Below are 15,000 nucleotides of genomic sequence, written 5' to 3' on the forward strand. Positions count from 1 at the left end.
GTTTAATTAAGGAAGGGAACGGGATATAGGAAATGAGTCATATTTGTCTGCATTGGGTAGAGTGAGGTTTATCCTTTCATAGAAGCACCACTGCCCCTGCCCCTCCCTGCCCCCCTTGACAGGCATGAGGGACTCAATCGAACCCCAATAGAACTGCAACTGGGCTGACCCAAGGCGTTGGTTTCAGCTGAGCATCCTTCTTGGCATATCCTGTGCCTTGGGATGCCTTTTGGTGGATATTGTGAGCTTATAGTAACGCTTCCCCGGCAGTTTCACCTCTGTTTTAGGAGGATTGATGGCAGAATGCTATTGAGCATTATAGAAGTGGCTGGTTTATAAGGTTATTAATGTGTTATTAGATATCCTGCAGGACCTCTGTTTGGGATTAATACTAAACGGAAAAAAAAGTGTTTCCCTGTTATGCAAGGCGTTTGTGTACTGACAGCCACACCTGTTACATGCATGCCTTTGGTGTTTGGCAAAAATGAGTAAACTTGCACCAAACATGTTCTAGCAAGGTAGAGCTTGTAGTTCTCCCTGTCAGTTTATTAACAGATAAGTAACTGGGTTAAGCTCCTCTTGCCAGAATAAATGTGACGAAGGTTTTTCTCAAAGGTGACACTATGCTGTGGACAAGAATGGGAGACCTACCATCGTAGATAACATCAGTTTGATATTTTTGTGGAGAGAAACCTGTTAACCCAATCAGCATGTATGACAAGAATACATGCCATGCCCACTGTAATACAAGTTTATTTATTGTATTTATATGTAAATGGCTCTGCAAGTGCTTAGTCACCAAGAGTCAGTTATGGGTCCTACTTATCTCACCTGTTTACCCTTTTCCTTGACTTTTGGAAAGGGTCTTTTGCATTATTTCATTGTCTTAAATGTTATCGAGATCTTAATAACAATTTAATAATCATTTCATCAATAACAATAATAACAGTATCGATATCAACTGTATTGAAAAGAAAAATGCATTTTCACAGTTTTGAGAGGCTACTGAGGGTGTCTTGTAAACTTTTGTTTTTTTCTGTTTCTGGTTCTTTTGCTATTTTTTGTAAATAAAGATTAAAGTATCCTACCTGGACTTATAAAGTTTTAGTTTATTTATTTATACATTTACATATTTTTCAAGGTGATTCCTTTGTTCATACATATTACTCGAGTCTAATACGAGAAATAAATCTCAGAAAGGAATCCTTAGATAGCTGCAGTGGGATCAGGAGTCAGTTATATCGATACTGCTATGAAGACATATCCTCATGAAAACTTTGCAGGTGTATGAGTCTGTCTGTAAGTCATTGATCCTGTAGGTTTTTTTTTTTTTTTTTTTTTTCTTTCTTCTTTTTTTTTCTTTTTTTTAAATACTAATATGCTTGTTGCAGAGTGTGGTTTACCCAATGCATGGCCGACACAGCTCCGACATGTCGCCGCAGGACGTTTTACCAGATTCAACACAAGATCCAGAAGATGCACAATTGTCCCAGAACGCAGCCTCCCCAACACGCGAAGACGATGATCCTCCAAGCCCTCCCTGCGCCCCAGGGTCACCGGAACAGGAAATCGTCGATGTGGAATCCTACCAGCCTTGCGTTGTCGACCTCACGTGCGAAGACGAGGACGAGGATGTGGTAGAAGTAGTTTCTCAAGAGCAGCCAGTTATCGTGAGTTGCCTTGTTTCCTCTTGATTCGTTTAGATAAGTTTCTTAGTTTTTGTTTCTTTATAGTATTTCCTTTATGTTTCCTATGTCTTGTTTCATTTTTTTTTTCCAGGTGATAGTACATAGAATACCCACTTTATGATTTTATTTATTGTTCCTATGAGTGAACCTAAGGAATCTTGTAAGAGGAAAATGGAAAGTGAGTCATTATTCTATAAAGTTCACAGTGTACTTTTTTGCGAAGGGTATTGTTTGAAAGATACATGGTTTATTTGTTCTTTGTGGTGGCTCAATATTTTGCATGTCTGCGATACCCACACTTACTCTTCAGACTATCCTTCTGCTGTCACTTATACTACCTTTTTTGTCATTCTCATCCTATCCTTTTATGATTCTCTCTCCCTCCCTCTCTCCCACGTTCTCTCCCTCTCCCCTTCCCTATACCTCTTCCTCTCCTCCACTCCTTTCTCTTCTCTCTTCCTCTCACTCCTATTCTCTCCCTCCACTCCCTTTTTCCTTTTTTACTCTACTTCTACATTTAGTTCTACTTTTCTCTCTCCCTTCCTCAATCTCTAAAAGAGTTATGCAGATAGTAAAATATGTTGCCCTGCTCAAGAACACCATGAACTGAGATAAGTTTATTGTTAATGTAGATCAGAAGTTTTGAAAAAGCTTTTGCAAGTTATTTTGACTCGTATAAAATTCAAAACAAACATTTATGTTCTTAGAACTTCACATATCAGGATTGACTCTACACACAAGTGGTATACACACTTTCATCACAGCTGTGTAGTTATAAAGAGAGCATTAATGAATTATTGATTTATGTCCAGACACCATTTGAGAGGTGATAATGGACTTTAGTCTTTTGTATACAGAAAATTCAGTTCTTAAGTAGTAACAACATCTTGTCCTGAATATTATGTCGTATTTCAAATTCACAACTTTTATGAACTCATTCATGACAGGACCCTTGGAGTTTGATACACCCACATTTCTGGGTGGTATCTGTAACAGCAAGTAAAGCTGAATTGCAGTCTCAACATATTGTAATGGTTGCAAGTTTCAATGTAAACTCCTAGACTCTCTAATTATGCTAAATCTGCTAAGGTCAGTAACACTCTTACCAAGATATAACAAGTTTTCATTAGAAGATAGATTTACTCAAAATCAGTGTAGCCCTTGCTGTGCTGCATCCCAGGCATAGAAGCAGTTGTAAGTACAGAGACCTACATTGGCAGTAGGTCCTTGTATTCTTTCTGACTCTGCCTGGAGCACTAGTGGCATCTCCCCTCTTGCTGTCTAGAATCTGCTTCACAACATTCTGCCACCACTCCAATGTCTACTTTACTATCACAGGAAAGTGCATCTCTATCCTTTTCCTCAAAGGGTCAGCTCCAGTCCAGAAGTCCCCAGGAGAGCTCCAGCTGAAGCACCTTCTGGGTGGTTTTTCCCCTAAAGCATGGTGGACAGTCTAAGTGTTGATGATTGTGAGATTGAACAGGAAGCAAAAAATCTTCTCATACCACATCCTGGACCTTTGAGTCATCGGCTAGTAAGATGCCATATGATCCCCTGTATCAATACACTTCATGTTCATCCATCGCAGCAGTATGGACTGTCAGCAATACAATGTGATTGTTGCAGTCCTTCCACACCAAGGCCAGCATACATATCTTCCTGCTGCAGTAGCCTACATCACCCACCCTCTCACACTGAGCTCCCTGGGCATCTTCAGACTCCAGCAGCTGCAGTACCAGTGGATGAGGACATGTCACTTCAGTCCTGCCCATTGTACACATGGAAACAGGTGTACCCAGCCACAGGGCTGCTGTTGGCAGAAAGCTTATAGACCTTCAGCCCAAGCATCACCTTTCTGCTTGGGTAGAAAGTCTTGAAAGCCTTTTATCCACAGAACCTCCATAACAACTCTGATGGCAATATCCCTCTCCAGCATGGATTAGAGAAATGAGGGGTTGAAGGTATCCAAGACTGGTCAGAGCTTCCACATCCTCTCCTCCAAGAGTGGAGCCACTTCCTCCATGAGGGTGAGGTGGAGACGATTCCTGAACTAGTTGAACCTTTCCAACAGCATGACCTATACAAAGATGTCACTCTAAAGAAAGAGACGAATCAACCAGTAGTGCAGTAACAGGGATGCAGTGTGCTTCCATCACAACACAAATACCAAGGTATGTACAGACATCCTGAATGGAGGTCTGTGGTCTCGTCCTCATGTGACGTGAGGCGGCATGAGGTTGAACAGCCACATGCTTGTGGGAGTGAGAAAAAAAGATACATAAATACATTATGACTTCTCAATAAAGGAGATCTTTCCTTGATATGAGGGAACACAAAAGCAAGTTACAAAACTCACCAGTTTGTCTCTCTAATAATGTGGTCTAAGAAATCATCAATGCAAAATCACAGAAAGATCTCAAAGGGTGTGCTGGACACATCCAGAACAACCGTAAACCAAAAACTCCTTGCTGCAGGGAGATGTGGATCCAGAGCTGTCGTCCACACCAGGAGGGTGGCTTATCGCTGTCAAGCATGGTGTCCACCTGGCTGACACAATCTTGACTGGAGGGAGGCAGAGATCGGCACAGTGGACAGCACAGAGGCATTTTGATAGCTAGTAAAGAATGAGGTGCAAGTACCACCATTCATTTGAGAAAATTCCCATTCTCTGATCTGACTGGAACATGGAACCAATGGTAAGTAATGAGGTCAAAGCCAGCTGGATCACTTGTCATGTAACATGTCACATCAAAACCTTCTGTGTGACATATATTACTACTTTGTAGAAGTAAAGGTGAGACCTGTAAAAGGACTTCCCTTCCTCTTTATGAAGGCTTGAAGGCACTTCCATTTTATTTCATATTGAAGTTGCATTTATGATGTGATTTCCAGCTGTATGGAAGTAATAGTGATGATTGTAATGACAATAAGATGATGTCTTAGAAATATCAATAGACTTAATGGTATTCAGGTCCATATATTATTCCTCACTCAAGACACCTGACAGAACACTGAGAATATAAGTGTCTCACTTATGAGATGCCAGGCACTGGTGTCTTTTCCAGTGGGTTAATGATAGTAGTTATCACCTGAAGCCTTCAGATCCAATGCTCTAACTACAAGATATGTTTTGAGAGAGAAAGAGAGAGATTGCAACTTTTGAAATTACTAATTATTAAGTTGCTTTCTTCTTTAATTTTGTTTGGTAGGCATGAAAAAGTTTACCCCATAGACCAAGTGGTTTGTTTTGACGCCAGTACACATGACCCGGCAGTGTTGGGTTAATTTGCTGTCTGCACACGCCCCAAAATCTGACCATTAGACTTCTTTGAGCTGTGACTCTCCCAGGTGCATGGCTTTTAGGCCCATGCGAATACTCAGTGAGTGTCAAGACTCCTTTCCTCCCCCTTGCAATGTTATTATTTTCTCTGCATAAGCATTTTTTACTGCTTTGCCATGTATCAAGTTCTACATTTGTCATTTGATATACTGTAACAAGATGTCAATAGACATTTTTTCTTGCAAAAACAGTAACAATGATTAACATTTTTTTAATTTATGTAATTTCTTAATATTTTTGTTTTAAAGAATGTAATACACCCTGTTCTTTCAGTTTTGGCAGGCAGGAATAGGGTCCTGAACTTGGAAATAGTGTCCTCCCTGGAACAGGCTCCCTTATGATCATGGTTCACATATGGTACATTCCACTCATTTACTAGTGGAAATAATGTAAGAGCCTCTTCCTAAATAGCTGTTGAGGCTAATCTTCTTTCCAAGACTCTGTCCACTTGTGATGAGTCATGCTTTTCACCCCTGCCCTCTGCCAAATTTTTCCATGACAGTATATTCCAGCCACCCAACCTTGACCCAAATTTGTTCATGATGTGATAGTAACATTACCCATATCCAATAGGTTAAAGATTGACTACACCCCCACAGCAAAAATATGTAAACAATTCTGCCAGCTTTATAAATGTAGTTGTGCTCTGATTAGTAATGAGAGGCTGAAGATCAACTTATACAATTCTCTCCCTCACTCCATGGAACATCCTGGATCTGCCACTGTCTTTTTTAGGGTTTACAAAGAGATTTTGTGGAATTCTGAAGAAAGATGAATGTATAATGTTCAGTAAGATAATCTCTCTGAAAGTCATATTAACCACCTGCCACCAGGAAAATGTAGTGTTCCCTGTAGTACTGTTTTGTAAAGTGTCTATACAGATGGCTCCAAAAGTACCCCAAGTGGGTCCATGGATGGGTTTAAGGGGGTCCGTGATGATCAGATAAAATTTAATATTAGATTGTTTTTCTAAATAGGTTACTTTAGAGTTTATAATAAATACTTTATGTATCAAATCTCAATTAAAAAAATACATTATACACATTGCATTCAAAGTTGTGTTTACATGAATATTTCTGGGGAAAAGGGTCCATAGCTTTCATCAGATTTTGAAGGGTCTAAAAAGTTTGTGGCTATGCCACAAAGGAGTCAATTAGTAGACCTCATGACCTCACCCGATTTCACCTTTCCTTGAGTTTTAAGGAAAAATAACTGTTTTCCTAGTTCTATCAATATCAATGCTGTTATTATTATAGACATTTCAATTAATATAATGCTATTGACATTACTAACAACAATATAAGATAAAAGAAACTCAAGGAAAAGGGTGAATGGTAAAACACTTTTCCGTGTTGATACTATAGTAGAAAAACCCACATGCAAAAAAACACAAATCTAGTTTTTGCATTGTGGGTTTTTCTACCAAGAAAAAGGGTAAACAGGTGTGAATACCCAACGAATGAGAAATTCTCAAGAAAAGAGGAAAAAATCTACCAGTTGCCTTCTTCTCTGGAGTAGCTTTTTGTGTGTAGTATATGGGAAACTGAGGAAAATGAAAATAAATAAATGATAAAAAAAAAATATGATGACTCCCTCTGCAGTTAGATTTGAGAGTTATTCTTTAACCAAGGCATGATTTTGTGAAAAGCACAGATGAAAATGATAAATATTGTGCATCCATTATGCTACATAATTTTTATAACCCAGTTATCTGAGTATCATCATAATCCTCATGCTTTTACCTGTACTTTTCCATTTGTTGCACAAAGGTATGAAACGAAAAAGAACTCCCTCAAAATTGGAACACCGTAAGATTGGTTCGGTGAAATAACCATACAAATTATTATTTCTTACAGACCTATGATGTTTGGTTTATATTAACTTGTGATTATTTCTTATAGATTTATGCTTGTTTATATTAACTAATGATCTATTTCTTATATATTAATGTTTGTTTATATTAACCAATGACTATTTCTCATAGATTTTTGTATTGTGTATATTGACTGATTATTATCTTCTGATAAATTTGTTATGATTTGTGTATGTTAACCCTTAGTTCACAAATTTTGCTTACATGGTTCCACAGGAGATTAGTCTGTTTAGCCATCATAGAGTCCCTTATTAGTGTCCTTGATCTCTCGTTTACCCTTTTCCTTGATATTTTAAAAGATTTTGATTTTTTGGTTATTATTGTTCTTGGTGTTGATAATATTATAAGCCTAGTGGTTTATGCCCTTGCATTGGAACTTAATTTTCTATTATAGTGATTAATTCTTTAACTGTATGTGTATTCAAAACCTGTCTCATTCTCACAGCTCTTAAAGGGTAATGCTGGATGGGCCAATAACTTTATCCAGTCTTGAGAGTATAAAGTGTCTTGTATATTTTCTTACTGCTTTTTTACAAGTTTTGATTCCGTGATTACACAAATCATGCAAATCTGAATATTTAATATTTGAAATGAAAAGCTCTGGCTTACCTATCTTTTCCTTTTTCCCAATTTTAGATGTGTAACCTTTCTCTCTCTCTCTCTCTCCTCCTCCTCCTCCTCCTCCTCCTCCTCCTCCTCCTCCTCCTCCTCCTCCTCCTCCTCCTCCTCCCCCTCCCCCTCCCCCTCCCTCTCTCCTCTCTCCCCTCTCCCCCCTCTCCCTCCCTCCCCTCAAGATTCAGGTAATATAAGCCATTCCCTTTCAGTATCTGGGAACAGAGCAGAGAAGAATGGAGAGAAGAAGGAACATCAGTGGGAATGACACCCCTCTTGAAGTTATAGAGGAACTGACAACAGACAGACAACACAACCCTATCGAGAACATTAATGAAGACATCAACATAAATGCCCTCCCTTTTGAGAGGCAACAGAATCACTGGCCGTTCGAGTCCCAAGGTGTTGACTTCCACAATCCAGATCTTCTGTTCGGCAACCTCTTAGGGGACTTGCCTGTGGAAACTGTCGAAGATAACCCCCGAGCCAGGCCTAGTGTCTTGGTGCCAAGGTTACCCAGGGAGCAGCGGCATTCTTTCAGGCGTATGTATACTTGTGTTCCATGAAGTGTGGTGTTTCCCCTTTCTTTTTCTTATCTGCATCCTTTTTTGTATCTTTACCTTTTTTTCTCTTTCTCCCCAGTCTCTTTTCTTCTTCATATCATCATTATTATTATTATTATTATTATTATTATTATTATTATTATTATTATTGTTATAAATACCACCTCCTCCCACCTTCTCCTTCCTCCTCCTGTCAGAAACTATAAATTATGTGTTGGGTATATAATTAAACATTTTCTTCTTCTTCTTCTTCTTCTTCTTCTTCTTCTTCTTCTTCATAAGTTAGGAAGTATAGGCATTGGTAGTTGCCCAATGTCTGGGATGATATCACTCAGAGATTGATATTTGCAAGATGCCTTGTGTGTTTTTAAGCGGTTGGGGCCGGGTCACGCCTATACGCGCGACGTTGCCGGACGCGATACGCCGGGCACGCCTATTGGCGTGATAGTCGTAATACCCGTCCCGACGGGGACGCCTATACACGTGCAATTTGTATCCCTGTATATATGAATGTTTTTGAGCTACTTTGTATGAATATAAAAGTTAATATGCTTGAATATGATTATACAAATATATGTGTATATGTTTAGTTCGATATACGTGTTTATTTGTCGTGTTTGTGCTTGTTCGACGTGTTTTTCGCATAAGCGGTCCCGCTCCCGCCTATACGCGTGAGGTTACTGGACCCGTCCCGACGGGTACGTCTACTAGCGTGCTAATCGTAATACATACCTTTCCCGACGGGGACGCCTACACACGTGCAATTTGTTCGTACAGTGACGGGAGAGGACGGTCATTGCAGTAAGTATTTGAAAAGGGGAGAAGTAAGTTGTGTGGCAGCATGTGAAAGGGTGTGAGTGTGTGTGTAAAGTGTGTAAGGGACTCATACGGTGACGGGGAGAGGACGGTCATTGCAGTAAGTATTTGAAAAAGGAAGAAGTAAGTTGTGTGGCAGTATGTGAAAAGGGGATAAATGTGAGCGTGTGTAAAAGGGTGTAAAAGGGACTCCTGCAGTGACGGGGAGAGGACGGTCACCGAGGAATCCCGGTTTTTGAAATGTTATTAGTAATTTCTTTATTTTTTCTCTCTGAAACCTAAACAGTCACTCAGCAAGTTTTCTACCATGACGCACGTCCTTACTGTACTTTGTGTCTGTGTGAGAATGAGAGCGAAGAGAGAGAGAGAGAGCATGTGCGTGCGTGTGTGTGTGTGTGTGTGTGTGTGTGAGGATGAGAGTGGTGTGTGTGTGTGTGTGAGAGAGAGAGAGAGAGAGAGAGAGAGATGTGATGCATGTGTGTGTGTGTGTGGTGAGAGAGAGAGAGAGAGAGAGAGAGAGAGAGCATGTGCGTGTGTGTACGTGTGTACGTTTCTGCATGTGCGTGTGTGTACGTGTGTACGTTTCTGCATGTGCGTGTTTTACGTGATTTTCTAGATCTTTTGGGGGACAATGATTGCCAGTAGAGTAGTTCAGCCATAGTTTACCACGTTCCCCGAATTACCTCATGTGACTCACGTGACCCGACATGGCGAATCTGATTGGCTAATGCCTCTGAAAAATCGCAATAAAAGGCGACCCAAAGGGGAAGATAATCACTTGGATGGAAGAAGCTGACCTTGCAAAATGTCAAGACAACTTTCTGTACGCCGCGGCCGCAAGCCAAGGATTTCCCCTGCTGTTCGGGACCTCTCGTTCAGCGACGTTGATGACCCCCAGCCATCGACGTCGGGAATCCAACGCTTGCGGAATGCCCCAGATCCTCTTCTATACCTGTATTCTACAGACGAAGAGGATTATACACCTCCTCTGAAATTGCCTAGGACTAGCGATCTCTCTGGTAAGTTTTCCTTTTTTTGACTTGTAAAAAAAACGTGTCGTTGGAACATTGACTTTGTTTCTGCATACCAAGACTATTTCCACAGAGAACTCACGTTTACCTTTGTATTTTTTTTACAGAAGTTGGAATCTCCACTCGATTTGACGGTGACGACTCGGATTAGGAGGGATCCGAGTTTGATACCGAAGAGTCGGGTGTGGACGACGACTCAGATGAAGATTTTGACTAAGTCCCGCTGGTGGATACCTCTTTGGACTCCGACGAGCCCCTCGCAGAATACGTCAGACGACATTGGGAGCGTAATGCTCCGGGAACTCCCTCTTTTTGTTGGTCGAATAGGGAGAATTTCGTCAGGCGTCACTGCTTCGAGGGGACACCGGGTGTGAAAGCACCCCTTGAAGACTCGTCGACCCCATTAGAAGTGTTCACCAGTGTGTTCCCAGAGGAGTTGTTTCAGACCATCGTGGACGAGACGAATCGGTAAGTAAAAACAATATCTCTGTATATTCTGACTTGAAAATCGTAATTTTCTACATGTCTTTTTTTGAAAACCCCCCTGATTTTACAATGTCTTTTTCTTCCAACCACAGGTATGTTCGACAGAACCAGCGCACCCCTTCATCCCATATGAAGGGGTGGAGGACACAACGGTGCGGGAAGTCCGCTCCTATGTCGGCTTACGATTCCTGATGGGCCTTCAGTCAAGAGGGACCAGAGGGAATGGTGGTCGACGGACCCGTTGATGTCCTCGTCAGTGTTCGCCAAGACGATGACCAGGGACCGCTACGATGCCCTGACCTCCGCGCTCCACTTCGCTGATAACGAAGGGGAGCATCCCGCGGAGGACAGGCTTTGGAAGCTGCGCCCTGTGTTAGACGTCTTGGAATCGACGTATCGATCCGCCTTCGTCCCGAACAAGAACGTGACCGTTGATGAGAGCTTGTGGGCCTTCAAGGGGCGTCACCACGCCCTCCAGTACAATCCGAGCAAGAGGGCTCGGAGAGAGCTGAAGGTCTACAAGCTTTGCTCGTCCGACGGTCCAGAGGCAGGGTATACGGCGGCCTTCAAGATCTACATGGGGCAGGACCGCGGCGTATTTCCATCCAGCATGAAGGCCGTCACCGACCTGCTGGAGAAGGCAGATCTGTTCGACAAGGGGTACCAGTTATACACCGACAACTGGTACACCTCCCCGACTCTCTTCCATTACCTGCAGGCCAGGAAGACCAGTGCAGTTGGGACTGTGCGTCTCAACCGGCGTGGCATGCCCTCGGACCTGCAGGCGAGTCGGGGACAAATCGACTTCCGGTCCAGCAAGACCAGAATGATCTGCCTTCAGTGGGTGGACAAGCGTCCTGTTACGATGCTTTCTACCGCCCACACCAGCAAGGTCGTTACCCTACCTCCCAACCGCCGAGGGGTGGAGAGGTCGAAGCCTGAAGTTGTCGCTGCCTACAACAACGGCATGAAGGGCGTCGACCTCTCGGATCAGCTGGCGCAGTCATATCCAACGACGAGGAAGACGTCAAGTGGTATAAGAAGATTTTCTTCTACCTATTGGATATGACTACGACCAACGCGCTGGCTATCCACCGGGCCCTCGGCGGTAAACTTACTCAGTTTGAGTTCCGAAAGGAACTCGTTCGAGGATTGCTGCAGCAAGGTAAAGCATCTGACCCTTTATTTTTTCTTTATTCTGATAAAGAAATGTTATATTCAATGTTTTACATGTCCTTTTTTTGTCTTACAGTCTTTTTTTCTTGCATCTATTTACAGGCGGTCCCCGTGGCTCCTTCCGGCGGAATCCTCCTCAGGCTCGCCACGAGGAGGAGGTTCCCCAGCAGGCACACTTGCCAGTTGACACACCGCATCGTGGTGGCGTCGGTGTGTGCTCTGCTGGAGGAACCACCGGCGCAGGAAGGAGACCAGGGTGATGTGCAGTTGCTGCGGCACCTCACTTTGTCCAACACCCTGCTTTCAGGCCTTCCATGCCTGAAGGTCGTTGGGCAAGTTGTAAATAGTGTAAAATATTTTATATACATAGTTTCTATGTATTTATTTATTGAAAAAGAAAAAACACCGTGCTTTCAGGCAGTTCATGCCTGAAGATAATTTGAAAAGAAAAAAAACACCGTGATTTCAGGCTTTCATGCCTGAAGCTTGGATAAAGGAATATTGTACATAGTTTCTATGTATTTATCATTGAAAATGGAAAACACCGTGCTTTCAGGCATTTCATGGCTGAAGATAATTTGAAAATGACAAACTTTGATATTATTTATGTAAGTAATGTATATATATACTATACATATACTATTTATGCATTTGTATATGAAATTTTGATAAAAATAAAATTGAAGTTTTACGCTATGTTTCGATCTCACGCACAGACAAACCATTGACTTTACACCCTAAAATTTGTGATATACACGTAAATTGGACTTTATACTATAGTATGAAGCAATAAAATCGTTCATAGGACATATAATAAAGATACAGTGAGTCTACAAACTTTTACATGTTTCTTGAGTACAAAAACTTTACGTTGCGGTTACTCGCAAACCAACCATAGGAGCGCGCTGAAACTTCGCGTGCGTGATGAGACGGCCCGTGCGCGTCGAGCGCGCGCTCCCGGCTTGACGAGAGTTGCCTGCTTCTATTTCCCGTCAAGTTAGGTTTACAACATTGTTCCGACCCGTCGGTAAGGGGTTAAGTGTTTCAGATACATTTTCAGAAAAAAAAAGATTACCTGACATTCAGAATTTTGAGAATATTTCCTACAGTCCACACTACCTGTGAAGGCATACATTTTGACATGAACAACACTTTTCTGAAATTGTTCTGTGTTACAGACTCTCTTCTATCCACTTCTTGTCAGGTTTGATTTATTCAGAATTCACTAAAGCAGTGGTTAAAGCTATGTGATTATTGCTCTATTTGCCTGGAAGGAAAAGCCAAATTTAGTGAAGCATGTAACAAAAATATGTACTACCCACCGACTGAGAGCTCACTCATGAGGTACGAGCGTGTGAGTGTGATTAGTGTTCATACACTGAAATGAAACTATGAATGTTGTGACAGTTTAAAGGCTATTTTTGAGAAGCCAGCCATAACTTGTTTGCAACAGAATAAACTACGTTGTTTATTAAAAACCAGTTGCAAGATGGTCATATTGGTGATACACCTGACTGGCCAGGGAATTCCCCTGACTTTTCCCCAAGAGAAAACATTTGGGATATCTTAAAGCAACACATTGATACCCCATAAAGTGTCAACAAACTCCAAATTTAAGGCTGCTGTGTGAGCTACCTAGTAGTCCATTGAAAAAAGTTCTCAAAGGTTTCACAGTGTGAAGCCAGTCACACGTCTCCACCTTTGAAGTGAACATTTAAATGGAATATGCTTTATAGTAGTGGGCAAGGTTATTAAGCTATTTAAGACCATAACTCAACACTACTGACTAAAGAGTGACATTCTTTAGGACGATATTTGTGCGTGTGTGTGTGGGGGGGGGTAGTGGTAGCTTTATATTTATTCTGTCCACATATTAGGTTAAGGATGAGCATTGTTAAGTAAATATTATATGCATGAAATATCTTTAAAGGGTACAGTGTGCCAGACTAAGTAAATTTATGATTTTAATGATTGTGAGCCATGCACCTGTCATCCAGTGGGTTGTTCTTCACCAAAAAGAAAATGAGGCAAACCTTCATAAGAAGAAATGCAATCTGTAGAACATAGAAAAATGGAACTGAGGTCTTCAAACATTTTGAAACATCAGTTTCTATTTCTTGAAGTAATATAATCCTTAAAATATCAGGAGAAATCAAATCTATAGATCCCTGAAAGTCTTACATGCAAAAGTACCTTTCTGAAGTAACTACATAAAAATTAAAATAAAATGAAAATCTGAGAAAAGGAAAATTAATAATTCACCATAAAACTGGAAATGAATCAGAATTACTTAGGTTGATACCACTTTTCAGAAAAATGAAACAGAAAGTAGAAAGAGTTAATAATTAGTTTATGTAATCCTCAAAACAATAGATAATAACAGTATTCAGCAGCTGCAAAGTTATTTCAATATTCTTATTTTCTGTAACTGAAAGGTTCACATTGCATTCTGGTAAACGTTCTAGTTGTACAGTCTGGCAACAAGTAAAAGGAGAATGTGTTGATATACCTACCTACTGCCTGTCAGATTTTTTGCAATTCAAGGAAAGATGTCTAGACCTAAACATTCTCTGCCTCCAGTATGCTGGGGGCTTCCTTAACCTGTTGGATCTGGGTGAGGGGGGGGGGGTGTCAACATGAAATTTTTTGGCTGAAGGGTAGGTGATGGGAACATCTATTTATGGAAAATTCTGGCTAAGGGCCAGGGTAACGGGAATGTCTCACCATGCGATGATGTTGCCGGGAGGCAAGTGAATGGAATGTTACTCACAAAGCCTTTGGAGGGAGATTAGATGCAATGGGCTTTAGAGACAGCCTCATGCACTACGTCCACCTGTAAACAAGGGTGGAATATACCACCTGTGAGCTATGCCTGGAAGAGACCTGGGTGTAGGGCAAATACTATTTCTATGTGCAGGAACCTATTCCTGCCTGCTATGACAAAATTGAAGAATGCAAAAATATGATTAAAAAAAAAATTATAACTCTACTTTATTACAATGTTACTTATTCTTTGTATTATTGAAGGATGAAAAATCATGTTTTTTTACAACTGAGTGGAAAGACAAGCTGGATGGTTTGTGGTACTTGGGTTTTAAAGAAAACACTCATTTAACTTTCTTTTATTGTTAGAAAATGCATATAAACTTTAATTCATAAATTATTAATATTCATAATACTTCATAATTTGGTAGTTTTGATACTTTGTGATTTATTTCTCTTTATTTATCTTCTTCATTTTATATTTTATTTTCATTGTTATTATTTTTTTACAGGTCAGCGAAGCAGATCTAGATCCCCCCAGCTTTTCCCAGACTCCCAAAGAGATGCGCAACGAACTCCTGAGATTGTGCAAGGTCTGGATGAGCTCATGGCTGAAGTGGAAGGAAGAATGCCAGCGAGTCCTTGGGCAGCC

General features: G+C 41.0%; 1 protein-coding gene across 1 annotated transcript in view; it reads left to right on the top strand.

The window, feature by feature from the left end:
- Window positions 1-15,000, top strand: part of LOC119574646 — a 16,489-nt gene that overhangs the window by 1,111 nt on the left and 378 nt on the right. Inside the window, exons 2-4 of the mRNA XM_037922028.1 lie at window positions 1,392-1,670; window positions 7,726-8,056; window positions 14,861-15,000. The exon at window positions 14,861-15,000 is cut by the window's right edge and continues 378 nt beyond it. Coding sequence (XP_037777956.1) covers window positions 1,392-1,670; window positions 7,726-8,056; window positions 14,861-15,000 — 750 coding nt within the window. The remainder of the gene's footprint in view (window positions 1-1,391; window positions 1,671-7,725; window positions 8,057-14,860) is intronic.

This window comes from Penaeus monodon, chromosome 6 (genome assembly GCF_015228065.2).
Source record: "Penaeus monodon isolate SGIC_2016 chromosome 6, NSTDA_Pmon_1, whole genome shotgun sequence".
Taxonomy (NCBI): Eukaryota; Metazoa; Arthropoda; class Malacostraca; order Decapoda; family Penaeidae; genus Penaeus; species Penaeus monodon.